Here is a 27575-nt window from a genome sequence, read left to right as displayed (position 1 = left end):
ACTGCTCCTCCTCCAGTCACAGAACATGTTGCATTGTGGGACAATAATATTAGGAGTTCTGTGAATGGTGGAGAGGAGAGAAGGGGGCGGGCAAGGGGCACAATTTTTATCATTAGCAGCAGCTGCTGTTAACCTTCATAGCACCTGAAGAAAGTTGCTCAGGGCAGTATTCTGTGGCTGAGTGGGCACAGCAGGGTAGACTTGGGCCCGGTTCACACTGGTGCGACATGTGCTTTGACTTTGACAGCACATGTTGCATCACAACTCGCGCCCCCATTAAATGCAACGGAACCATTCTAATAGAAGCGACTTGAGTCGTTCCAACTTAGAAAAAGGTTCCTGCACTACTTTTGGTACAACTTTGCCACGACTTGCAGTGACTTCTGTTTAAAGAAGTCCTATGCAGGTCGTGCTGAAGTTGCGCTGGGATGTCTGCTTTAAGGTCTCAAGGAAGTCGCAGCAGTGTGAACCGGACCTACATACTATGACACAAAACTAATGTGTTGGTGCTATAGCCCCCCAAAAATTGATTAAATCAATGTTTAACCACTTGCCAACCAGTCAACAGTATTTTTACTACTGGTCGGTGGCTTGAGCGGGCGCCATGACCTGGATCTCGCCCTGCTCATGCGCACTCCACGCACCCCTGGGGATCTGCAACCACTGGGGTTGATTTACTAAAGGCAAATCCACTTTGCACTGCAAGTGCACTTGGAAGTGCAGTCGCTGTAGAGGTGCACTTGGAAGTGCAGTCGCTGTAGATCTGAGGGGAAGATCTGAAATGAGTGGAAGCTCTGCTGATTTTATCATCCAATCATATGCAAGCTAAAATGCTGTTTTTTTTATTTTCCAATCCTTCCACAGAGGATTGCAGTGCTGGGCATCGCTGTAAGCCTGTCCTGTTGATGGGTTAAGCACAATCCTGAATTATCTGTGCTGGGACCTGTGTGCTAGTGCAGATGGTTTGCATCTCCAGGATCTTCGCTGCAGACGAAACACTTCTACACCTGAGGGTGAGCTGGCAACGTAGGTTGTTGATGTTGGTCCAGAAAAGTAAAATCTGGGGCTGCACACTCCTCTTGCTGTCTAAAGCTTACAAGATATTTTAGTTTCAGGGTATATGTGTCTTATTGCCCATTTCTTCCACACACCCTGGTAAAGTGCCCCCGTTTTGTATCCCTGGCTCCACTCACTCATCTGCGGGCCAGGGACCAGCATAGCGGGTCCTGTCGGGTAGGCGGGAGGAAGAAGAGCTGACGCACTACTCCCCATCTTGTTCCTGACATGGAAGCGACGTTTATAACGTATGTAAACACACAAATCCCTGTTCTGTGAGGAGAGACAGATCGTGTGTTCCTACTAGCTAGGAACCACGATCTCTCATTTCCTCTAGTCAGTCCATCCCCCTACAGTTAGAACACACACTAGGGAACACAGTTAACCCCTTGATCGCTCCCTAGTGTTAACCCCTTCCCTACTAGTGACATTTACACAGTAATCAGTGCATTTATGTAGAAGAATACATATCGGCCTGAGGGGGGAAAAAAAAAAAACTGAGGAAAAAATTTTGCCTTTTTAAAAAAAATTTGGGGATATTTATTAAAGTGCAAAATATTGTGTTATTATTTTTTTTTTTTTTTTGTGGAGGAGTTTTTATGCTCCCCTGACTGTCCTATGAGGCTGGATGACCCCTGTCTTTCTGTCTGTACAGTGCTGATTGACCCTGTGCTGATCACATGCACCCTCCTAAAAATAAAAAATAAAAACTCTCTAGTAATACATACCAAACTGAGCATGTGCAGAGTGCCTCCAAGGCTCTGTACTATCAGTAGATGAGATGGGGATGTAATCAGAGAATAAGAGAAGAACAAGCTCAAACAGCCATTTTACAGAATGCAGAGAATTAACCCCTTAGGTTCCACAGTGAGTATAACAAGCATACTTTACTGCATATACAGACTGATTTTACTGTTGTGGGTTCAGTACCATTTTAAGACACTGCTCCTACTATAGCATGGAAAAATCGCATTTGCCAGCCACTCTATATAAAACTTGTTTATGCATAGCATATGTAGTCTAGTGGTGATGTGATATCAGTATCTCATGGGCCTTCATGTATGCGATTTAAATTTTTTGTTATGTGCTAGACAGTAAAATGGGTTTTATTAAAAGCTGGTGGAATTCTCCTAAACGGTGTTGCCTAATTTAACATCATGTCTTGTATATAGTTATATACAGACTGAAAATAAACTACATATGTTAATGACTTGACATGTTTTTGCCCTTTAGGTATTAACACCTATATTCTGGAATGGCTGAAAACCCACACAATATTCTGCACTTACAGTTGGACGATGGGTCATTTATTGAAGGAGTAAGCAATCAAGTGATTGCTGCAGTTGTACTCAGTCTGAGCTTTGTAGCTTCGCTCATCTATTTTCTCTTAAGGTATGTGCACAAAGCTTGATTTGTACTTGTCTGGAATAATGTATATAGTATGTTATGATGTCATGCTGCTGAGTGACTTGTTTAAGGCTGGGTTCACACCTATGTGAATTGGATGTGGGTTTCCTTGCATTCAATTTGCATGACAGGAGAATGTGACCGGCTCTCTATGGAACCAGTTCACATATCTCCGGGGCGGCTGCAGAGTGCACTGCACAGAAACGCTGTGTGTCTTTGGCTCCGTTTCAGGGCTGAATTCAGGCAAAGATTCATCCCTGAAATGGAGAACAGGGACGCACAGCATTCCTGTGTGATCCGCGGCCGTCTTAGGTGTGAACCCAGCCTCAATCCAAATGTTATTAAGTCAGTGCAGATATTTGCATAACCTTCAATGCTATGTGCACTAACACAATGTGCAGGTATTTTTGGAGAAAATTACCTGGCAGGAATTAAATTTGTCTTTACCAGGGTTATGCATTTATATCAGTAATGTGTGTCTTTCTGTGATGTGTAATTACATTTATTTTAGACTATTTTATTGCATTGACATCCACAGCATCCCTACAAGCTGGAAAATCAGTTTAGGAAGGTCATGCTACCCACAAAGAGTATGCAGTGCAGCAGGCCCTATTGTAAATTTATATATTGATAGAAAGCTCTTTTATTAGGCTGCAGACACCAAAAAAAAGCTCTAACAGTCAGAAGTGGTTCTCTCCTTACATTGCATATCTGATGCAGGACGTGCTTCTATTGCCCGGTTTGAGATAGCCCAGCGATGACTACAGCAGAACAGGGTCAGCAAATGTGGAGGTTGATATACTGTGTGATCATTATCTCTACATTAGCTACCTGGCATTACAAATCTATTCCTGGTATACTGGAAAAGGGAGTCTGGGAATTCGATCACATGTCAAGACTTTCCGGTTCTTGGTTTTAGGCTACTCCAATGTAGCTTTAGCAGTGTGTTTAGATTCATTGTCCTGCTGCAAGGTGAACCCATCTCTAGTCGTGGGAATTTTTCGGAGTGTCCAGGTTCTAATATTCCCATGGAGAATTTCTCCCATCTTAGCTGTGGATCGTTCAAAGCTATTTGTCTCTTTGTTCCCTGTCTGAACAAGACCGTACTTATTTACCACTGAACATTGGTGGCTGTAGGTAGAGTTTCAATTGTGTCATTATTTCAATTTTTTAATAATGACTGTACATAACACTGTGCTACAGGGGATGTTCAGATTTTGGGATATTCTTTGTAACCACACCTGATTCACGTTTCTCTAGAACTTTAATGACATCTTGGTCTTCGTGATCCTGTATTATTTAGATCTGTTGTTCTAGAAACCTCTGAGATCCCCCAGAAACAGGTGCTCATTTTGAGATTATATGACATTTTAATTGCACAAAGGTGGACTTTGAAGGGGATTTTTTCATACCACACTGTGCCGCAGTGCACGTGCCTTTTTGCAATGAGATGCAAAGAATGGCTTTAACTCTTCTCTATGCATGAAAATAGGTCTTGCTGCATGTTCTTGCAGTGCAGCTGTTAAAATACCATTTTCTTTATTGTACATCACAGGACAAAGGGCCATAGTATTAACTATATGGGTATATAGGCACCTTCAGGTGATGGACACTTGCATACCTAATACAGACAGTTCACTCCCTATATAACCCCTCCTCCTACCAGGAGTACCTCAGTTTTTTTTTCGCCAGTGTCTAAGGTGTTGGTCACGAGTGAAGATGTGCTCTGAAGAGCTCCGCTGGAGGGTTCCTGATTGTATTTAAATAGCCTCCACAGACCGGATCCATCCAAAGTGCCACTGAGGCCAAGGTGGATGATACCCGGGCCTCATATAGGAAGAACAAAGTTTTGCCTGTAATGCCTCTCCTTGCAGGGCTGAACCCCGGAACCCAGGGCTTTGGTCATGCTTGCATTACCTAAATTTTTTCCTGGCGGGGTGCTAATAAGGGAGTGGAACCCCGATAAAAAGGGACCCGGTCCTTGAAGGTTTGCTAAACGCCGCCCGCCATGATGGGTGAAGGTTGGATCTGTCTGTTATCAGCTGAATCCTGCGGCGAGGATAAGGTAAGGGAAGGACCCTAGGAACTGTAAAAGTCCACCTATGTTTTTTTTTCTTCCTTGAGGCATGTTGTTATGCCTTAAGTTCTCCACTAGAGGAAGTAAATGCACATATCTTTTAACGTTGCCTCTCAGTCAGCTCTGTGTCAGATGAATGAAAAATGTAGAAACCCCACTGAATCCACTGCACTAATAATTAAATTAATGAACCATGGTTGATGCGTCTAGTAGACGGATACCTCCTGTAATACCAATAGTTATGTGGAACTACAAAATATTAAGACAAAGAGATGTCTCAAGAATGGTAAATAATCGGAGGGTCAGCTACAGTCTATGGTACAAATATATAAGACTTTATTGATGAAAAAAGGAAGATTAAAGCGTGAGGTTTATCAGAGGTGACACAGCTTATAACCACTGTGCTCGAATCACCTCCCCACACACTCCACAGACCAAATTCCCCCCCTCACAGATGTAGGATACTCAATAGATGTTAAGTGTTTGAAAAATATTCATTCAGGATAACTCATTGCTGTCCAGTAATGTGGTTTCAAAATAAATACTTGATGGACATATCATACATAGCTAGTATTCCCATATAGCCATGAGTTGGCCACTAATATCTTGTGCACGGATCCTGATAGAATTATTCCCTGCATTGATCAATACAGATCATATATTTGAATGGAATGACAGCCCCACAGTCAGTCCCAGTATTTCTGGGTGTGCTCCAACTTGCAGCTGAAAAGGAATTTAACCCTGTATCTTGTTATGTAGCTACATGATATCATGAAAGACAAGTCTTATACGGATATAAGTTTCCAGTTGTTTCCTTTTATCCTGGCACAAAGAGGCTGATCGTCTGCTCAAAGTGTAGGCAATGATGAATCTATATATATTCATATATATATGTATAGCAGAGCTGTATATGGACAATGTCTCTCAATAAGCAAATATCCTTCCTCCGCTCCAACAATTTTTTGATATAGCAGCTGGGGTGTAGCAGTAGAGATTAATTGAATTAGTATGGAAGTATGAAAAGTTCACCTTGCAAAGGTGCTTACCCCTCCTTGGGTCATGCAGTTTGTTGCAGCGATTTCACAGGAAAAAGGCTCTGTATGGTCCCTCTGTGCGATTTCCCTTTCACAGCTGTTGTTAGAACGTTGGTGTGTAGATAGGATATCTATTTTCCTCATGTCCGCAAGATAAATGGAGCATTCACTATTCAGTTGTAGGGAGATTGGCTGTATAGCTGACAAGAGCCATTCCTTATAGTAATCAGTCTCTATAAGTCTAGGTGCAGGGGCAAAGTGTCACCATATCCCACGATGAAAAACACCAGGAGTCACCTCATGGGTCAGTGAGGGGGACTGGAAGAGAGAGCAGGGGTGAGCTGGCGTCAGCCGCGTCGACGCTTGCATTTCGTGCAGTTCACCTGCACTTCATCTGTGTCACATGCCTAAGTCAGCAGGTGTGTGGTCTCATTCATGCAGCTTGTCAGGGGATTACTATCCAGGAAATAAGTTTGCCTTTTTTCTGCATTCTTCCCCCTGAGGGAAAGGGGCTGGCAGGTACATCAGCAGTTGTAACCAGCCCCCTAATTCCCCCCCTCGGGGAATGCGGTGGCTGCCCATATATGTTGTGTGGCAAGCCAGGGTGAGTCATTGGAACAAATTGGTGGTGCAGCTGCTTCTCAAATCTTGACCCCCTGTATACGTGACTGATGATGCCTTTTCCTCTGCCCTGTTGGGCCTAGAGGGAAGATTAGCTGCTTTAATCACATCCTCCATCCAAAAGGATAGGAAGCGTGTTAGATACCCTCCCCCACCTTAGATCCTTTACCAAGGGAACAGTGGGTAGAGGATGAGGTGTTACTCTCTGGCGATCAGGAAGAAAGACATACCGATTACTCCTCTGCAGAGGAAACAACGGTGGATGAACCTTTTTCAGCCTCACAATCTGAAAAATTGCTGATGCAATCTCTTACGGAGATGGTTTGTTCCATTTTCAAGCTACCCCTAACGGAGTCAGCTGGAAGTTCCATTTCTTCTTTGGGTTTCTTAAATCCTTCACAGCCTTTACATGCGTTTCCTGTCCATGCATTATTAGAACAGCTTATTTATGATGAATGGGATCACCCGGATAAGCATTTTCTCCCTCCAAAGAGAGTCTCAGTTCTCTATCCCATGGAGGAGAAATTCAGCAAAAGATGGAATTATACCAGCAGTTGACGCTGCGATTTCCAGAGTGAATAAAAGTCTAACTTAGACAATGCACAAATGCTTAAAGATCCAACAGATAAAAGGTTGGAATTCTTGTTAAAATCCTCTTTTTCTTTAGCAGGTGCGGTTGCTCAGCCTGCAGTTGCTGCAATAGGTATCTGTCAATCCCTAAAGGACCAGTTTAGACAGGCCCTTAAAGAGGTTCCTGTACAGCAAGCCCGGGGTTTGGCCGAACTACCAAGAGCATTATGTTTTGCCATAGATGCCATTAAAGATTCTATTCACCAGGTCTCCCGGCTTGCGCTTGTACTAGTACACATGCGTAGGATCCTGTGGTTAAAAAATTGGTCAGCCGAAGCATAATCCAAAAAGCTTCTGACTGGTTTTCCTTTTCATGGGGATCGGCTATTTGGGAATGATTTGGACAGATACATCCAAAAGATTTCATGTGGGAAAAGTACTCTCTTGCCAGTTAAGAGAAGGAGTAAACGCCCTTCATTTAAGCGGACTCTTTCTCCTGCGCCAGGGGCATCCGCCTCTAGGCAGTGGCGATGGCGTCCGCCGTCAAAGTCTAGAAGAAAGCCTCAGGGTCAGGCCCAGGCACAAAAGAAGTCCTGGGGCTGGAAACCTGCAAAACAGGATTCTAAAGCCTCATTATGAAGGGGCGTCCCTGCTCTACAGTTCTCAGAAGTCTGGCAAGAGGAAATTCAGGACAGATGGGTCATCTCCACGGTGTCTCTAGGGTACAAACCAGAATTTCGGGAGTTTCCACCGTCTCATTTTAAGGTCAAACATTCCCAAAGATCCAGGGAAAAGGCCATCTCTGTTTTGGGCACTAGACCGATTACTGGCTCGGGGGGTGATCATACAAATCCCCACAGAAGAGCAGGGTTTGGGGTTTTATTCAAACCTCTTTACGGTACCAAAACCAAATGGAGATGTCAGACCCATTCTAGATCTAAAAGAATCTAAATCGGTTTCTGAAGATCCGCTCCTTTCGCATAAAGTTGATCAGGTCGGTAGTTTCTTTCCTACAAGGAGGAGAACTTCTGGCGTCTATCGACATCAGGGATACATATCTGCATGTCTCTATATTTCCCGCTCACCAAAGGTTTCTGCGGTTCGAGGTAGAACACCATAATTCTCAGTTTGTAGCCTTGCCCTTCGGGCTAGCTACAGCACCCCGGGTGTTTACAAAAGTTCTGGCTCCACCTCTAGCCAGGTTAAGGGCATAGGGCATAACAGTCTTGCCGTACCTAGACGATCTATTGCCAATAGACCAGTCGGTGGCTTGTTTGGAGCAAAGCGTGCGCATTACAACCAGATACCTGGAAAATCTGGGATGGATTCTCAACCTAGAGAAGTCTTCCTTTAAAACCGCTAAAAAGGCTGGAGTATTTGGGTCTGATCATAGACACAGCCCAGAAAAAAAGTGTTCTTGCCTCAGGCAAAGATCAGCTCCATAAGAGAGTTGGTGCAGATGGTCAGGTCGAAAGGAGATCCCTCCCAAACCGTATCCTGTCTGCTTGGAACAAAACGTTTCAAGCTTTAGACTTGCCAATGCGGCTGTCCCCAAGGGTGTCCCAAAGCCTCAGTTGGTGGTTGGTAACCCAGAATTTGCTGAAAGGAAAATCCTTCAGACCAGTTATCTGGAAGGTGGTAATGACAAATGCCAGTCTTTCGGGTTGGGGAGCAGTGCTAGAAAAGACAACCATCCAAGGACAGTGGTCACGAACCAAAAAAGTCCTTGCCCATCAACATCCTAGAGATTCAGGCAGCAGGTCTGGCTCTAAAGGCCTGGACATTCAGGTTACATCCTGTCAGGATCCAATCCGACAATGCCACAGCTGTGGCTTACATCAATCACAAAGGGAGGTGAACCATATCCTAACTTGGGCACGGAACATTCCTTTCTGCCCATCAGCAGTTTTCATTTCGGGAGTAGAAAATTGGCAGGCGGACTTCTTGAGCCGCCAGCAGTTGCTCCCGGGGGAATGGTCTCTTCACCCCGACATTTTTTGGGCTGTTTGCCAGAGATAGGGGACTCCAGACGTAGATCTTCTGGCGTCCAGATTCAACATTAAGTTGGTCAACTTTGTGTCCAAGACAAGGGATCCACTCCCATGCAGGACAAATGTGTTGGTGACCTCGTGGGATCAGTTCTCACTGATTTATGCATTCCCCCCCCCCCCCCCCCCATTCAGTTGCTGCCACAACTTCTTTGCAGGATCAAGCTGGAAAGAAAACCGGTAATTCTGGTAGCCTCAGGATGATGGCCCCGGCTCAAAAACGTCCCAACGATTATCGATTTTGTGCCCATTAACTGGACAAAAAATGAACGAACTGTCTAAATTACCGAATTTCGGCTGATTTTTCGTATAGTGTATGGCCAGCATTAGACATAAATATCTATTGTTACTAAGATTTGGGGTAACATTTTTCATTTGATGACATACAATTATGTTTTTTTTCTCATGTTTTAAACAGAAATGAGCAGCAAAATATTCACCCTGAAAACCAAGAAAGGGTGAGAGCCATAAGAGAGCAACTACAAAATGAACAAGTGAGTTACTTTTCTTTTCCTTTTGAAGGGCACTAGGGATCCTAACCATTTTGAGTTTTTTTTTTTTGCCAACATAAATCCATGTAGATAATAAGGTGTTAGATCCTGCAACTGAAATACTATAACTGGTCTAAATAGGTATGCATGGATATTAAAAATTAAAGAAATATTTCAGTTTTTGGTGAACTCTGGGGTGTTAAAATGTTTAATGGTTCTTATAGAACTCGGTAGTGGTAATTTCTACTTTTTTTTTTTTTTTTTTTTATTGGAAGGGTCTGCACACCTGCATTGGCTGTTACAATCTATATATATTTAAATATAAATATATACAACAGGAGAGCACACTAAATATCAAAGTGGCAGGAACAGAGACAAGGATTATAAAAGAAACAATAGAAATCAGAAAGTTGTACAAGAGGCTAGTGGGTGACTAAAATGTATCAGGTTTTACCTATGAATATTTTTGGGTGGGCCAACCTTTTAATTGAGTTTCTTTTTCCTCTATTCTGGGCTAGAATGTAACTAAATGGGGTGTAGAGATTGTAACCGTGGTGAAGTTATGTTCTCCAGTACAGCTGCTAAATAACTTCTTAAAGGTGTTTGTAAAGGCAGAAGGTTTTTCATCTTAATGCATTAAGATAAAAAGCCCTCTCTGTCCAGCGATGTCCACGAGTGTCTCGGCCTCCGAGATAATCCTTCCTGATTGGCTGAGGCACAGCAGCGTCGCCATTGGCTCCAGTTGCTGTCAGTCAATGTCAGCTAGCCAATCAGGGGAGAGAGGGGGCAGGGCTTGGTGTCTGAATGGACACAGGCTGCTGTGACTCAGCTCAGGTGCCCCCATAGCAAGCTGCTTGTTGTGGGGGCACTGAGCAGGAGGAAGGGGCCTGGGGTCAGAGTGACCCGAGAAGATGAGGATCCAGGCTGCTTTGTACAAACCCACTGCAACAGAGCAGGTAAGTATAACATGTTTGTTGTTTTTATAGAGAAAAAAAAGGGAAAACTTTACAATCACTTTAAGGCAGTGGTGTCCAAACTATGGCCCTCCAGTTGTTAAGGAACTACAACTCCCATCATGCCTAGTCATGTCTGTGAATGTCAGAGTTTTACAATGCCTCATGGGAAGTGTAGTTCCGCAACAGCTGGAGGGCCGTAGTTTGGACACCCCTGCTTTAAGGGCTCATTCAGATGGGCGTATTTATGCAAAATCTTGCTGGCAGCAAGATCCTGTGTAATATCTTGTCTGTACATACAGTACTGTGCAAAATTGTAGGCAGGCGTGAAGAAATGCTGTAAAGTAAGAATGCTTTTCAAAAACATATATTTTGTTTGTTTATTTTTATCAATTTACAAAATGCAAAGTGAGCGAACAGAAGAAAAATCTAAATCAAATCAATATTTGGGGTGAGTACCTTTTTGGCTTCAAACCAGCATTATTCCTTACACTTGAACAAAGTCAAGTATTTTGTAGGATTAGAGTCAGGTGTCAATTATATGAAGCAAGTGCTAATGATCTACAATTTCATATGTAGGTTGTAACACAGTCATTAACTGAAACAGAAACAGCTGTGTAGGAAGCTTAAAACTGGGTGAGGAACAGCCAAACTCTGCTACTAAGGTGAGGTTGTGGAAGGCCGTTTCATGTCAGAGGACATACACCATGGCAAGACTGAGAACAGCAACAAATTACAAGGTAGTTATACTGCATCAGCAAGGTCTCTTCCAGGCAAAGATTTTAAAGCAGATTGGGGTTTGAAGATGTGCTGTTCAAGCTTTTTGGAAGAACAACAAAAAGGGGACATCAATCAGGACCGTAGACGCAGTGGTTGGCCAAAGAAACTTAGGGCTCCTTCACACGGACGTGTCCATGTACGGAGCCCGCTCTGCTCAGTGGGGGATCGCTCCGTTGATCCCCGCTGAGCAGGCAGATGACAGGTCCGTCGCTGCACACTGTGCAGCGACAGACCTGTCAGAGCGCCGCTCTCCCCTATGGGGGATCGAATGACGATGGACCGCAGAGTCCGTCGGCACCCGAACTGATCCGCAGACGGATGGAAAAGAAGGTTTTTCCTCCGTCACACTTTTTCGGAGCGGGTCGGATGTCAGCGGACATGTCACCGATGCTCCATAGACCTCCATGGAGTATCCGTTCAGGTCCCCCTAAAAAACGGACAGGCGGACCTGAACGGATCGGCCGTGTGAAAGAGGCCTTAATGCAGCAGAAGAAAGGCACAACGTACCTGCCAAGTTCCTTCAAACTTTATTTAGAAAAATTGATGCTGTTTTGAAGGCAAAGGGTGGTCACACCAAATATTTATTTGATTTATTGAAAGGGTGCCAGCTTTAACAACACATGCAAATGGTACCTACGTCCTATCAAATGGAAGGGAGCATGAGTTGAGGCTATTATGGACTTTCACGGTCTCGTACAAAGGCACAAAATATACACAATAAATATACACAAAATAAGTATAAAAATGTATTTTATTCCAAGAATATATTAAAACATACAAACCTCTAAAATAAAGACGTTTCTTATGTTCATTTACTTTCCATTTCGTTACTTGATAAAATTAAACTATTAACACTTGTATTTCTGAATGCATTCTTGATTTACAGCATTTTACACACCTGCCTAAAACCTTTGCACAGTAGTGTATATGCAGCTCAGGGCCAGTCATGTAAAAAATGTGTAATTGCACGTTGTTAACTCTGAATGAGCAGCATTCAGTAGGAATTCATAAATGACTGCTGAGGTCATACTGCACATGTATCGCTGACGACGGCCATCTGCGTTCTAACAACCAAGTAGGACACAGATGTGCGGGAAACTGCCGTCCTCTTTACACTCTTCAGGCCAACATCATTAGCCCCTCTTTTTAACTTGGAAGAACCCCTCCACTGGACATCCAAAGTTAACTGTCCATGTCATGCAGGCAATGACATGGACGCCTGAAAGAAAGACCCAAGCAGGAAGTAAACTCTGGGCACTGGAGGGTCTGCTTTTGGTAAGTGAAAAGGACCTTTTAAATCTCTTTTGTCAGTGATAGGTTGTGTTTTTTGTTAACTGTTTTGCAGTACCCACTGTAATTGTAACCAAATTATGCTTTAATAAATGTGTATGGCACCTTTCATATTAAGAAAGAGAGAACAATTACATGCCGATCACCACACCCCACATCTGTGGCTACTCTCGTTGCGTGAAATAGGACATGAGTAAAAATTGAATAAAACAATGACCTCCTGTTTTTTCTGCATGGTAAAATATGCATTTTATATGTGTATTTTGTGTTTTTCAGGAAACGGCAATCCCTGAACGGCATCAGTTTTACTCTGACATGTCTTGTCCAGTCTGTTTACAACAAGCCACGTTTCCAGTGGAAACAAACTGTGGACATCTTTTCTGTGGTAATTACAAATCTAAACTGAGCAGGGCTAGGACTGTGACTGTCTTCACAGGGAATGTGTAGGGTTTTTATTTACTGTACTCTGGCCTGCAAAAGTGAGGTGAACAAATTTCCAAAATGAAATCCGGGGACACCCAACTGACCATGGCCAAAGCACTACTGGCACCCACTTTTTTTGGCCCTGTACTCTGTACTAGTGTAGTGTTGACCTGCTGGCTTCAGGCCCAGAAGTGCACTGCAGATCATCATCGCAAAGAAGAACAAGGTGAAAAATAATCCATACCCTTGCCTCCTGCAAAAATGTCTATGCATGCCAAGAGGGGAGGGACCAGGAAGACCACGTGATTAGCATCTGACATAATCAGTAACCCCAGACACGGCCGGGAGCAGACACATTCCTCCCATCCTTCCTCCAGCTCCAGGCCAATCAAAGAAAGGGACAAATTTGGGGACACTTTTCCAGGATAGCCCTTAAAAATCAGGGACTGTCCCCTGAAACTAGGGGCATCAGGCCACCCTACTGAAAATGATCCCCCTCCCCACTCCTGCTCATACAATTCCATATAAAGTTTCAGGTAGACTTACAGTTGGAAAGTTATGATATTTCCTGTTAAACATATATTAGAGCTAATACCTGATTGCTATAAAAACATGCCCACCTGCTCCTTTGTTTTTTTTTTTTTTTTGCTTTTTTTTTATTTAGAAATTGGGTGTGTAATGAGGTAATGTTTAGGTTGCGTATACATTTAAATAAATATTGAACATCTCTTAACAGGTCCATGCATCATTGCATATTGGAGGTATGGATCATGGCTTGGTGCTATTAGCTGTCCCATTTGCCGTCAAACGGTAAGCAGAATTTTATGGTTCAAGTTAGGGACAGCATCTTATTGAGAAGTTGACAGTTGTCACAGGAATAAATGTGCTGATTGGAAGGATTTCCCTATATTCCTGTTCTGGTGGCATCTAAAACATTAGGATTTACCCTCATTTAAAATGATACTAAAGTTTCTTTTTTTTTGCTTAACCCCTCCACGCTGGCGTAACGCAAATATGCGGCCTTCGGCTTGAAACGGTTGTACCGTTTTTTTTTTTTGTCTCTTGTTTTTTTTTTTTTTTTGACCGACGGTTGACTTTGTTATGACAACAATCTATGCGGCTATGCAGCCACTTGACCGTTATCACAAACAGAGGAGCCCAGATCCTTCTCTTCTCGGGTCCCTCTTCGGCGCTCTTAGCCCCTCCCTCCTGACAAGTGCCCCCAGAGCAAGCAGCTTGCTATGGGGCACCCGAGACGCAGCTCCGTGTGTCCATTCAGACACGGAGCTGTGGCTAGGCCCTGCCCCCTCTCTTCATTGGCTCAATGACTTTGACAGCAGTGAGAGCCAATGGATCTCCACTGCTGTCTCAGCCAATGAGGGAGAGTCCCAGGAAGCTGAGTCTCTTCTACAACATAACTGGACAGAGATGGGTCTCAGGTAAGTATTGGGGGGGGCTGCTGCGCACCAAAGGTTTTTTATCTTAATGCATAGAATGCATTAAGATTAAAATAAAACCTTTCTGCCGTTACAATGACTTTAATTCCCGGTGACACTGATGGAGAGGAGTTCCGCCCCCCCCAAAAATAAATTTGAATGTCAGCAGCTGCAAACACTGTAGCTGCTGACACAGGACCCACAAAAAGTGGAGGAAGGCAAGAATTTGGGATTTTCAGATACCAAAGAAAATATAGATATAGAAAAGCAAAACAGTAAAACTGGATATAGCAGGATATCTAAAAATACATAATTTTATTAGACAACATTAAAATGAACTCTGAGACAGCAGGGACTATATAATGCAATAGTACAATACTGAAAGACATAGAAAATGAAAAAAATTGGAAAAAGGTCCACACAGATGGGTAGTAAACTAGTGCACCAACAGCAAAAAAAACCCCAATGCGTTTCAACTGTTTGTAGTCTTCCTCAGGGAGTCGACATTGGTTGATGGCTCAATAGAATCTCTGTAACAAATATGAGTCAATGATATAACAGATAAATATTCAGTTATAGGGATACAGTTCAGAAACATGGTTTTATGTATATGCCCTTACAATTCAAGAATAGTCCATACAGAGAGAGCAAGTAAGTATCACAAATTGGATATGTATGTAGGATTTTTCTGAAACAGACAGAACAAAACCCCCCCTCCACTGGTCAATAAAGGAGCACAAGGGATAGCATAAAGTCCCCAAAACACAGTGAGATCCTGTAATATATAAATAAAATGTCAAAAGAGTAAAGAAACATGATTGTAATGCACTGGCAAGGAGCAGACCAGTGTCAGAAATCATTAAATACATTAAAATATTGACAGTTTTACCAAAAATATGTGTATGAGACACACATTGAGGTATAAAAAATGGCAAGAAGGAATTTCCATGCGAATCATATAGATTAGCTAGAAAATAATGAACACGGGGATCATTTAAACAAATTTCTTTACCGCAAACCTTCCACAGGAAACACCATATTGGGGCCAAAAGCTTTCATCCTAATGCCCAGTACACACGGTCGGACTTTGTTCGGACATTCCGACAACAAAATCCTAGGATTTTTTCCGACGGATGTTGGCTCAAACTTGTCTTGCATACACACAGTCACACAAAGTTGTCGGAAAATCCCATCGTTCTAAACGCGGTGACGTAAAACACGTACGTCGGGACTATAAACGGGGCAGTGGCCAATAGCTTTCATCTCTTTATTTATTCTGAGCATGCGTGGCACTTTGTCCGTCGGATTTGTGTACACACGATCGGAATTTCCGACAACGGATTTTGTTGTCGGAAAATTTTATAGCCTGCTCTCAAACTTTGTGTGTCGGAAAATCCGATGGAAAACGTCCGATGGAGCCCACACACGGTCGGAATTTCCGACAACACGCTCCGATCGGATATTTTCCATCGGAAAATCCGACCGTGTGTACGGGCATAAACCATTATTACAATCCATTACCTATTCACAATATCTGCGGCTTCGTCACAATTGTGGTGATGACTTACTACAGGTTGAAGGAAAGAAAATTGCTGGTTTTCCCCATCAGCACAGTCAGAGTTGATGGGAGGAATCCCTCCTGCTGCACTATTGTGTTCTGACAGTAGGAAGTTTTCCAGCCGTCAGAATACAATGAACACTGCTGACAGCTATAGCTGCCGGCAGGGCTGGACTGGGACAAAAATGTGGCCCTGGACTTCATCCAGACCGGCCCAGGGCACAACACATCAGGGCACGGTACATCAGGCCACATCAGGGTACAGAGCCCAGCACATCAGGGCACAAGGCACATCAGGGCACAAGGCACATCAGGGCACAAGGCACATCAGGGCACAAGGCACATCAGGGCACAGCACATCAGGGCACAGCACATCAGGGCACAGCACATCAGGGTACAGGGCACAGCACATCAGGGTACAGAGCCCAGTACATCAGCGTACAGGGCACAGTACATCAGCGTACAGGGCACAGTACATCAGCGTACAGGGCACAACATATCAGGGTACAGTGCCCAGTACATCAGCGTACAGGGCACAACATATCAGGGTACAGTGCCCAGCACATCAGCGTACAGGGCACAACATATCAGGGTACAGTGCCCAGCACATCAGCGTACAGGGCACAACATATCAGGGTACAGTGCCCAGTACATCAGCGTACAGGGCACAACATATCAGGGTACAGTGCACAGCACATCAGCTAATAGGGCACAACACATCAGGGCACAGTACATCAGGGTATAGCACATCAGGACACAGCACATCAGGGCACAGAACATCAGAGCACATGACATTGAGGCACAGGGCACAGGACATCAGGGCAAAGCACATCGGGGCACAAGGCACATCAGGGCATAGGACATCGGGACACAGCACATCAGGGCACATAGCACATCAGGGCACGTGGCACATAGCACATCAGGGCACGGGGCACATCAGGGCACATGGCACATCAGGGCACGGGGCACATCAGGGCACATTATGGCACATCAGGGCACGGGGCACATCAGGGCACATTATGGCACATCAGGGCACATGATGGGGCACATGGCACATTATGGTGCACATCAGGGCATGGGGTACATCAGGGCACATAGCACATCAGGGCACGGGGCACATGGCACATCAGGGCACATTATGGGGCACATGGCACATCAGGCCACATGGCACATTAGGGCACGGGGCACATGGCACATCAGGGCACATTATGGCACATCAGGGCACATTATGGCACATCAGGGCACATTATGGCACATCAGGGCACATTATGGCACATCAGGGCACATTATGGCACATCAGGGCACATGATGGGGCACATCAGGGCACATGATGGGGCACATCAGGGCACATGATGGGGCACATCAGGGCACATGATGGGGCACATCAGGGCACATGATGGGGCACATCAGGGCACATGATGGGGCACATCAGGGCACATGATGGGGCACATCAGGGCACATGATGGGGCACATCAGGGCACATGATGGGGCACATCAGGGCACATGATGGGGCACATCAGGGCACATGATGGGGCACATCAGGCTACATGGCACATTAGGGCACGTGGCACATCGGGGCACATCAGGGCATGGGGCACATCAGGGCATGGGGCACATCAGGGCTCGGGGCACATGATGGGTCACATAGCACATCAGGGCACATGATGGGGCACATAGCACATCGGGGCACATAGCACATCGGGGCACATGATGGGGCACATAGCACATCGGGGCACATGATGGGGCACATAGCACATCGGGGCACATGATGGGGCACATAGCACATCGGGGCACATGATGGGGCACATAGCACATCGGGGCACATGATGGGGAACATAGCACATCGGGGCACATGATGGGGAACATAGCACATCGGGGCACATGATGGGGAACATAGCACATCGGGGCACATGATGGGGAACATAGCACATCAGGGCACATGATGGGGCACATGATGGGGCACATAGCACATCGGGGCACATGATGGGGCACATAGCGGGGCACATAGCACATCATCAGGGCACATTGTGGGGTCTTACTAGCCAGCATGCAGAGTAGTGCAGGGAGCTTCTGTAGTAATAAGTTCTCTCTCGTGTCATCACGCTGTTCTCCGGCGGCCCTGCCCCCTCCTCTCTTCTTGTCTATACCAGATGATCCTACAAGCCAATTGGTATAGACGAGAAGAGAGGAGGGGGCGGGGCCGCCGGAGAACAGCGTGATGACACGAGAGAGAACTTATTACTACAGAAGCTCCCTGCGCTACTCTGCATGCTGGCTAATCTCGATCTACCCGTCAGGCGCCAGCTGTTGGCGGTTGACGGGTAGATCGCCGCGCACCGCAGATGCGCCTGAAAGTGAAAGTGGCCCAGACTGAGCCATCGGCCCACCGGGAATCTCCCGGTAGTCCCGATGGCCAGTCCATCCCTGGCTGCCGGCAGTGATCACGCAATAAAAAAACCCCAGCAAGCTATTTGTACGATGGATAGACTTCAGTACAACCAGCCTGCCCATAGACAAATCATATTTCAGCTGGTTCATACTGAACTAGCCGAAATCCAGTCCATCTATGGCTGGCCTTAATTTAAAATCTAAAACCAATAACAAAGATATAATATTTTTCCTTTTTTACCTATTTAACCAACCAGTAACACATCTCCTGTCTTAGCCTAGGTTCATACTGATGTTGCTGCATGATCATGCATTTTTTACGTGTGTTTTGGATGTGTTCGTGCATTTTTAATTTTTTTTTGGTAGGGGGAGACAGGTTGTTAAACACAAAACCCTACCAAAAATGCATGTACATGTTTTTCATGATCTTTTCATGTGCTTCCATTGAAGTCTGTGGAGCCACATACACAAAACGCACAATGCTGCATCTTTTGAAAAAGGAAATAATGCGATTTCCATTGTCGTGCATTGCAGTGCAGCAGCAGACACAGGAGAAATCTCACTAGTGTGAACGGAGCCTTAGGGTGAATGCACTCACTCCTCCACTGTATCTATGGAAGAGCAATTTCCAGGGCATTGTATTTTGATAATGGCACCTACAACATTTGGGTTACAGTGATCAGTGACTGCTGCTGATTGATAAGTTTGCAAGCATGACCCTTCGAAAGAAGTCAACAAATCAAGAAGTAAGAAGTCAGCAAATCAAACAGTCGACTTCTATTGAGCAGAGACAGCAACACTCTTAAATTGTTCGGTTTAGCAGGAAGCAGACACATTTTTATCCGTGTGTGTCCAGCTACAGAAGTATTGAAGCTAGGCACAGCGAAGTGCATGGACAAGTATACTTTTATGCAAACAGTCTTATCAATGTGTGTGTTAACATATTAACTCGTGTTTCTATTTATCATTTGTAATTATTATATTTGTACATGGGACAGCAATGTTGCATATATTTCAGTGAAGATAAAAGACTAATAATTTGTGATATGCCCCGGCTAGCCAGAGATAATGTATTTGCCCAGACTAAGATCACCCGAGGGAGCTAACATCTCCTCTTTCCTACTCAAGGGAAGACCAAGGTTCTCATTTACTTAGTGAAGTACAATTTGATAATGTTAACGTGTGCTTTGTTTATACGTGAAGTGTGTTTTTTTTTTTTTTTTTTTTTGATAGGCCCACTCTAATCCAGTACAGTCACTGAATAATAGATTAGGAGTATGAATACTTCATCGCTGTTTGTGTGAGTGCATTTTCCTACTTTTGTTGAGTGGATTTGGTATTTTAATTGAAATACCTGTTAATTCTAGGTTACTTTACTGTTTCCAATGTTTCAAGTCACTGAGCAACAAGATGTGCAAGAGATGTTTCAGGAAGTCAACAGTTATAATAGAAGATTTTCGGGACAGCCTCGTTCTGTAAGTGCACATTACATAATTTGCTTAATCACATTCAAATAGTCAAATTTGGATCCCAGTTCCTCAGTGTAGCAAAAGAGATTCATTTCTTTTTTCGCTTGCTACTCAGTCTCTCTTCAGCCACCATTATGTCAATGTGAACGTGGTAGATTTATCGCTGAAGTTTAGTTACATTAATTTTTTTTTTTCGCTTCAGCTGAAGTTGACTAACGCTCTGCAAGCTGATGGTTCCTGTAGAAATCTTCTCTCCACTGATGCCTGGTCCGCTTCACAGTGCTGAACTTCTGATGCTGCAGGGTTCTTCAGCTCTAACATTGAAAGGTATTGAAGTCCTTTCCTCCATTAACAAAAGTCCTTGCATTGTTTTCACAGAATGTAACACTGTAAAACAATGCAAGGACTTTTTTTTTCGAATGAGGTAAGGGGAGGAAAGTGCAGGCACCAATCAGGACCTTCTCCAGTGTTGGACCCAAAGTTATTAACCCCTGCAGCACTGAAAGTTCAGCACTGTGAAGAAGACCAGGCATCACTGGCAAGTAGATTTCTATAGGAACCATCATCCTGCAGGACATGGGACATACTTCATTACAAGTAAATTATGTGACAGCAGCTGCAGCAAAAAAACACTTTTTTTTTTTTTTTTTTTTTATAACTTAAAGTGATATTAACCACTTCAGCCCCGGACCATTTGGCTGGCCAAAGACCAGAAGACTTTTTACAATTTGGCACTGCTCTGCTTTAATTGGTAATTGCATTGGTCATGCAATGTTGTACCCAAACAAAATTTGCGTCCTTTTTTTCCCACAAATAGAGCTTTCTTTTGATGGTATTTGATTTGCCTCTGCGATTTTTATTTTTTGCAATATAAACGGAAAAAGACCAAAACTTTTGGAAAAAAATGATATTTTCTACTTTTTGTTATAAGAAAAATCCAATAAACTCAATTTTAGTCGTACATTTAGGCCCAAATGTATTCAGCCACATGTCTTTGGTAAAAAAAAATGTCAATAAGCGTATATTTATTGGTTTGCGCAAAAGTTATGGCGTCTACAAACTAGGGTACATTTTTTGGAATTTACGCAACTTTTAGTTTATGACTGCCTATCTCATTTCTTGAGCTGCTAAAATGGCAGGGCAGTACAACCCCCCCCCCCCCCCCAAATTACCCCATTTTGGAAAGTAGACACCCTAAGAAAATTGCTCGGAGGCATGTTGAGCCCATTGAATATTTTATTTTTTTGTCCCAAGTGATTGAATAAAGACAAAAAAAAAAAAAAATTTACAAAAAGTTGTTACTAAATGATATATTGCTCACATGCCATGGACATATGTGGAATTACACCCCAAAATAAATTATGCTGCTTTTCCTGAGTACGAGGATACCACATGTGTGGGACTTTTTGGGAGCCTAGCCGCGTACAGGGGCCCGAAAACCAACCTCCGCCTTCAGGAATTCTAAGGGCGTAAATTTTTGATTTCACTCCTCACTACCTATAACAGTTTCGAAGGCCATAAAATGCCAAGATAGCACAAAACCCCCCAAATGACCCCATTTTGGAAAGTAGACACCCCAAGCTATTTGCTGAGAGGCATGGTGAGTATTTTGCAGCTCTCATTTGTTTTTGAAAATGAAGAAAGAAAAGAAAAATGTATTGATTTTTTTCTTTTTTCAATTTTCAAAACCTTGTGACAAAAAGTGAGATCTGCAAAATATTCACCATACCTCTCAGCAAATAGCTTGGGGTGTCTACTTTCCAAAATGGGGTCATTTGGGGGGGGGGGGGCTTTGTGCCATCTGGGCACTCCATGGCCTCCGAAACTGTGATAGGTAGTGAGGAGTGAAATCAAAAATTTACACCCTTAGAAACCCTGAAGGTGGTGCTCGGTTTTCAGGGCCCCTTCGCGGTGATACCTCACATGCATGGTGCAATTGCTCTTTACATATGACGCCAGACCGATGCTTGCGTTCGTCTTTGCACGAGAGCAAAGACGATATATATTATAATAATTTATTATTATTATTATTTTTACACTTTTATTTGCAACTGTAACGGTTTGGTTCCAGGTTCGGGTCTCTCAAAATGCGATGGCATCTTGGGAGACCCTGTGAAAGCGTTAAAGCGCTAAAACTTAACTAGTGTATGGTAGCGCTCAAAACATTCACCGATGCAAAGACCAGGATTGTCAGGACAGGAGGGACAATAATAGCGGGTGTCACGCCTATATCCGCGCTTTCTACAGACACAACATTTTCTTTGGGGGGCTCGTTGGGTAGGGGTACTCGGGAAGACATAAGGAAAATGCCTCTCATGCAGCTGGCTTACTGCATTTGGATTGGGAAGGTGAGGTGGAGCACCATCTGGAAACAGAAGGGCTCTGACGATCTCCTCCTGGAATTTAAGGAAGGATCCAGTCCGTCCTGAAGCTCTGTATAGCACATGAGCGTTCAGCAAAGCCAATTGAAATAAATATACAGACACTTTTTTATACCAGCGCCTTGCCTTACGGGCAACTAGGTATGGCACCAACAACTGGTCATTGAGGTCCACCCCTCCCATATTTTGGTTATATTTGTGGACACAGAGGGGTTTCTCCACAACACCAGTCGCCGTAGTAATTTGGACCATCGTGTCTGCATGAAGGGAGGTAAGAACAAAAACATTCTTATTATCCCTCCACTTCATAGCGAGCAAATGATTACACTGCAAAAAGGCTCTCTCCCCCAGCCTAAGACGGAAATCTACAAGCCGCTGGGGAAAGCCCCGGCAGTTAGATCGCACGGTGCCACATGCTCCAATCTGATGATCAAACAAGTGACTAAAAAGTGGCACGCTCGTGTAATAATTGTCCACGTGCAAGTGGTACCCCTTTCCGAATAAGGGTGACACCAAGTACCACACAATCCTGCCAGCGCTTCCTATGTAGTCAGGGCAGTTTGTCGGCTCTACGTGACTATCTCTTCCCTCGTAAACCATAAAACTACATGTATAGCCTGTGGCCCTGTCACAGAGCTGGTACATCTTGACCCCGCATCTGGCACGCTTGCTGGGAAGATACTGTTTGAATGACAAGCAGCCAGAAAACTTAATCAGGGACTCGTCAACGCAGACAACTTGATGGGGAGAAAACAAGTCTGCAAAACGTTGGTTGAAGTGGTTTACGAGGTGCCGAATTTTGTAGAGCCGATCGTATCCAGGGTCTCCACGAGGACGACAGAGTTCATTGTTGTTAAAGTGCATGAACCGCAAAATCTGCTCGTATCGTGCCCTGGCCATGGAAGCAGGGAACACAGGCATATGATGAATTGGGTCAGTGGACCAATATGACCGCAACTCACTCTTTTTGATTATGCCCATGAGGAGGGAAAGGCCCAGAAAGATCTTAAATTCGGAAACCGTAATTGGTTTCCAATCTTTGGCAAGGGAGGACTGGGGATTAGTGGCGAAGTATTGACCAGCATACAAATTGCTTTGGTCCACAATAGATCTATAGAGATCTTCGGTGAAAAACAGCGAAAAAAAATCAAGTAACGTAAAATCAACTGTTTCCACCTGAATGCCGGGTTGGCCAGTGAATGGGGGAAAATACGGGTGCTGCAGAAGTGGTGGGTTCCCAATTAGGATTGGCGAATGCAGCAGGAAGGGCACTATGGGCTCTATGGGCCTGTCTTTGTCTTTTTGGTGGCAGTGGGACACTACTTGTGCTTGCCACCTCGCCAGCTTGAACTGCACTTATGGGACTCGCCACGTCACCAAGTGTTACTGCAGTGCTGGATGTACGACCAGGGTGTACTAGGTCGCTGGTGCTTGCCAGTTCACCAGAAGGAATAGCGGCGCTAGTACTTCTCTGCTCCATATGAGAGCCCTGCAGTTCTTGCACCTCAACAGCAGAAGAAGATTGGGGTCTGGTACGCCTGACCTTGGCAGGGACCACAACTCCATCGTCAGAGCTGTCAATGAGCCACTGCTGTCTACAGGTTTGTATTCTGAGCCTGAATCTGACAGATGAGTGACTTACTCTTCACTTCATCTGTCATGCTCAAAAGCGTGTAGGCCTCTTCACTACTGTACCTTCGATTTTGGGCTCTAAATTTAGTGGTACAGTAGTGAGACTCACAGGTAAAAAAGCTCCTGACTGTCAGTGACTGTATCAAAACACTACCAAAAAACCTGTTAGCGATCGCAGGGATCAGGGCTGACTCTGCGAACGCTGCAGTTATGTGTTTAGTGTTTTGTAAGTGACAGTGATCGATCAATACTGCACTTGGGTGGGCTGGGCAGAGGGGCAAAACACAGGTGCTAGCGGGTATCTGGGCTGATCCCGCTAACACTGCGTTTTTGGGAACCCTAAACTGCTGGGGACGCTAGTATAGATCTGATCAGATTAGATATTGATCCGCTCAGATACTATACCACTAAGGGAGGTGTATGCTGCGTGCGTAGGTGTTAGCATTACCTGACGCTGCCTGGGGCGACGCAGACCCTATCTGACCCTAAAACCTAACTTATATCACCCACCGGGTGATCAGGGGATTAAACCTTTATTAGGTAATAAACGGCGGGTGCCCTGACACTATAAAAAACTAACTAACCAGCGTCACCCGTAACAGTTATACGGTGATCACTGGTGAAAGTGTTAACTAGGGGGCAATCAGGGGGTTAAAACCTTTACTAGGTAGTATATGGGGGTACCTAACGCTATAAAAACTTGACGCTGAACCTAAATACTTACCTGGCTAACTAGCGTCACCTGTGACACTAATACAGCGAATACGGCATTTAGAAAACAGATTGCTTAGTGACACTAGTGACAGGGGTTAACTGGGAGGTGATCAAGGGGTTAAACCTTTTATTGGGGGGGGTTAGGGGGGGGGACCCTAGACCTAAAGGGGCCTACCACTAACTGCCCTACCACTTATAACAGTCACAAATGACACCAATGCAGTAATCCGTTAAAAAAAAAAAAAAAAAAAAAAAACTGCTATTGGTGTCACTGTGACAGGGAGTGCAGGGGGGTGATTGGGGAGTGAATAGTGTGCCTGCGTGTTCTACTGTAATGTGTAGTGTTGGTGCAAACTTACTTGATGTCTTCTCTCCTAGGAAGCCAGAATGAAAAGGCTTCACGAGGAGCGATGACATCACTTCCTCCGCTTCTGTTTACAGTTCAGAAGCAGAGGAAACTCCTCATTTGCCAGGAGCAAACGTGAGGGGGTGTCCATGAATAAGTGGCCTCCCCCACAGCATGGATAGCTCCTGGAGCTAATCCGACCCCCGCAGGCATCGGGCCCCCCCCCCCCCCGCGGGGAGGCAGGGAATACAGGTAAGTCCTTATGCCTGCCCGTGCCATTGTGCCGACGTACATCGGCGTGCGGTGATCGGCAACTGGTTAAAGGCAAGGTTTTTTTATTTATTTTTTATTTTGTAAAATAACAAATAAATGTTCTATTTACCTGCTCTGTGTAATGGTTTTGCACAGAGCAGCCCCGATCTCCTCTTCTTGGGTCCCCCACTGGTGCTCCTGGCCCCTCCCTCCTGCCAAGTGCCCCAGAGCAAACGGCTTGCTGTGAGGTACCCAAGCAGGCTTGCTCCCAAGCCACTGCACTGCGTGTCCATTCAGACACAGAGCTGCGGCTTGGCCCTGCCCCATCTCTCTTCTTATTGGCTGTGATTGACAGCCACAGGAGCCAATGGCTCCAATTGCTGTCTCAGCCAATGAGGAGGGAGAGGTTCTCGTGCACATTGCTCAATCCTGATGAGGCTCAGGTAAGTATGGGGGGGTTTTCGGGGGGCTGCTGCACACAAGGTTTTTTAACATTCATGCATAGAATGCATGAAGGTAAAAAACCTTGAGCCTTTAGAACTACTTAAACTTCAGCCAAAAAGCCTAGGCTTATGACCTCATGCACAGCTCTCTCTCCTACTCTGGTGAGAGTTTGCCAGGAAGGGAGGGGGGGATGAGTTTTAAGAGGGCCAGTGAGAGCTGCAGGGCTGGAGGTTTGTGTCTGTGTAAATCCAGAAAGTGAACAGGCAGCAGCTTCAGCTGCCCACAGTTAAAATGGTTGCAGCCAGACTCAGTGGAGGGAGATTTCTGCAGCATATTTGGCAAGTACAGAATCGCAGTATATGTAAAATATAATGCAAAGTGGTTGGAGGGAAGCTTCAGAATGGAAAAGATGTTTTTATTACAAATTATGTGAGCAGACTGCAGTTCCTCTTTAAGTATTTGTTTGCGGTATAATTGTTGTCTGTTGGATGTGTTGAGTATTTCTTTTGCTGTGCTGACTTAAAGGACAGATAACTTATTGGCTTATATGTTAACTAAGGCTCAAATGTCAAGCGCACCCAAAATAGATATTTTAATTTTGAAAAATCTTGAATTGAACAATGAAGGGGCCGAGGGGCAACGATTATTGGGGTATGCTTAGGGCATCAGTTGCACTTAATCCAGTCCTGCTTGTAGGCCTTTATCCCCTTCCCGCCGACCGTAAGCACATCTGCGTACTCGGCTTTCGGGGGTTATACCGGGATGATGCCCGCTGCTGCAGGTATCATCCCGGTACCGTTGTTTCGAGCGGGCGATCGGCTATCCGTATATAACAACCGATGCGGCTTTTATACCGGAGGAGCGACACCCCCCCCCCCCCGGCGCTTTTACCGGGCCTCCCGTGCGATTGGGAGGCCCGGTGTCCAATCGGCTGCCTCCGGCGGCTGTGGGCGGGCTGGAACGAAGCTGTGGGCGGCTTCGTTCCAGCCTTCTCAATGTAAACGCGGAAGCAAAGTCATGACGTCACTTCCCGTTTACTCGGCTGCCAATGGCGCCGAATTTAAAAAAATACACAGTATTCAGAATCGCCGTTTTCAGCGATCTGAATACTTTGAAGTGCAGAGGAGGGATCGGGGGTCTTTTAGACCCCCGATCCCTCCTTAAAGAGTACCTGTCACCACCTATTACTGTCACAAGGGATGTTTACATTCCTTGTGACAGCAATAAAAGTAAAAAAAAAAAACATTTTTTTTTTAAACACAATTTATAAGTAAAAAAATAAATAAAATAAATAAATAAAAAATTTTTTAAAGCACCCGCATCCCCGCGAGCTCGTGCAGCGAAGAAAACGCATACGGAAGTCACGCCCGCATATGTAAACAGTGTTCAAATCACACACGTGAAGTATCGCCGCGATTGTCAGAGCGAGAGCAATAATTCTAGCCCTAGACCTCCTCTGTAACTCTAACCTGGTAACCGTAAAAAAAATTTAAAGCGTCGCCTATGGAAATTCATAGCTACCATAGTTTGTCGCCATTCCACGAGTGCGTGCAATTATAAAGCATGACATGTTTGGTATCTATTTACTCGGCATAACATCATCTTTCACATTATACAAAAAAATTGGGGTAACTTTACTGTTTGGATTTTTTAAAATTCGTGGAAGTGTCCCTTTTCCAAAAATTTGTGTTTAAAACACCGCTGCACAAATACCGTGTGATATAAAATATTGCAACAATCTCCATTTTATTCTCTAGATTCTCTTCTAAAAAATATATATAATGTTTGGGGGTTCTAAGTAATTTTCTAGCAAAAAATATGGATTTTAACTTGTAAACACCAAATTTCAAAAATAGGCTTAGTCATGAAAGGGTTATAGTGCCATTCGTGGACCAGTCTTTGAAAATGTTAACATATATTATAATCATAACATGTATGGAAAATGAACTGTTGGAAGCAACCCAACTTAAGTGAATATTTCACTTTGCATTCTGACTTCAGTACTCTGCTATTGCATATTTAGTAGAAGGGGATTGTGAGGGGGGAATCAGAAAAGGCATGAGCCTCAAGAATAAAAAGAATATATTTTTTTTATAGAAACTGGGAGAAATCCCTAGGCACTGCTAACTCCTTCTGGAAATGTTAGTAGCTCAGCCTTCTCTGGTGTCCTACTTCCCAAATGTCTCACCAGTGACACCCATTCAG

The 27575-nt window shown here is 44.5% G+C and overlaps 1 protein-coding gene across 1 annotated transcript in view; it reads left to right on the top strand.

The window, feature by feature from the left end:
* LOC141102983 (E3 ubiquitin-protein ligase RNF170-like) overlaps positions 1-27575 on the top strand; it is a 49399-nt gene that overhangs the window by 8925 nt on the left and 12899 nt on the right. The window contains exons 2-6 of the mRNA XM_073592066.1: positions 2290-2448; positions 9232-9307; positions 12604-12712; positions 13487-13560; positions 19500-19607. Of these exons, the coding sequence (XP_073448167.1) occupies positions 2312-2448; positions 9232-9307; positions 12604-12712; positions 13487-13560; positions 19500-19607 (504 nt within the window). The 5' untranslated portion in view covers positions 2290-2311. The remainder of the gene's footprint in view (positions 1-2289; positions 2449-9231; positions 9308-12603; positions 12713-13486; positions 13561-19499; positions 19608-27575) is intronic.

Source organism: Aquarana catesbeiana, linkage group LG01 (genome assembly GCF_042186555.1).
Source record: "Aquarana catesbeiana isolate 2022-GZ linkage group LG01, ASM4218655v1, whole genome shotgun sequence".
Taxonomy (NCBI): Eukaryota; Metazoa; Chordata; class Amphibia; order Anura; family Ranidae; genus Aquarana; species Aquarana catesbeiana.
The sequence above is the reverse complement of the archived record's forward strand: the minus strand, read 5'-3'. Positions and strand labels throughout refer to the sequence as shown.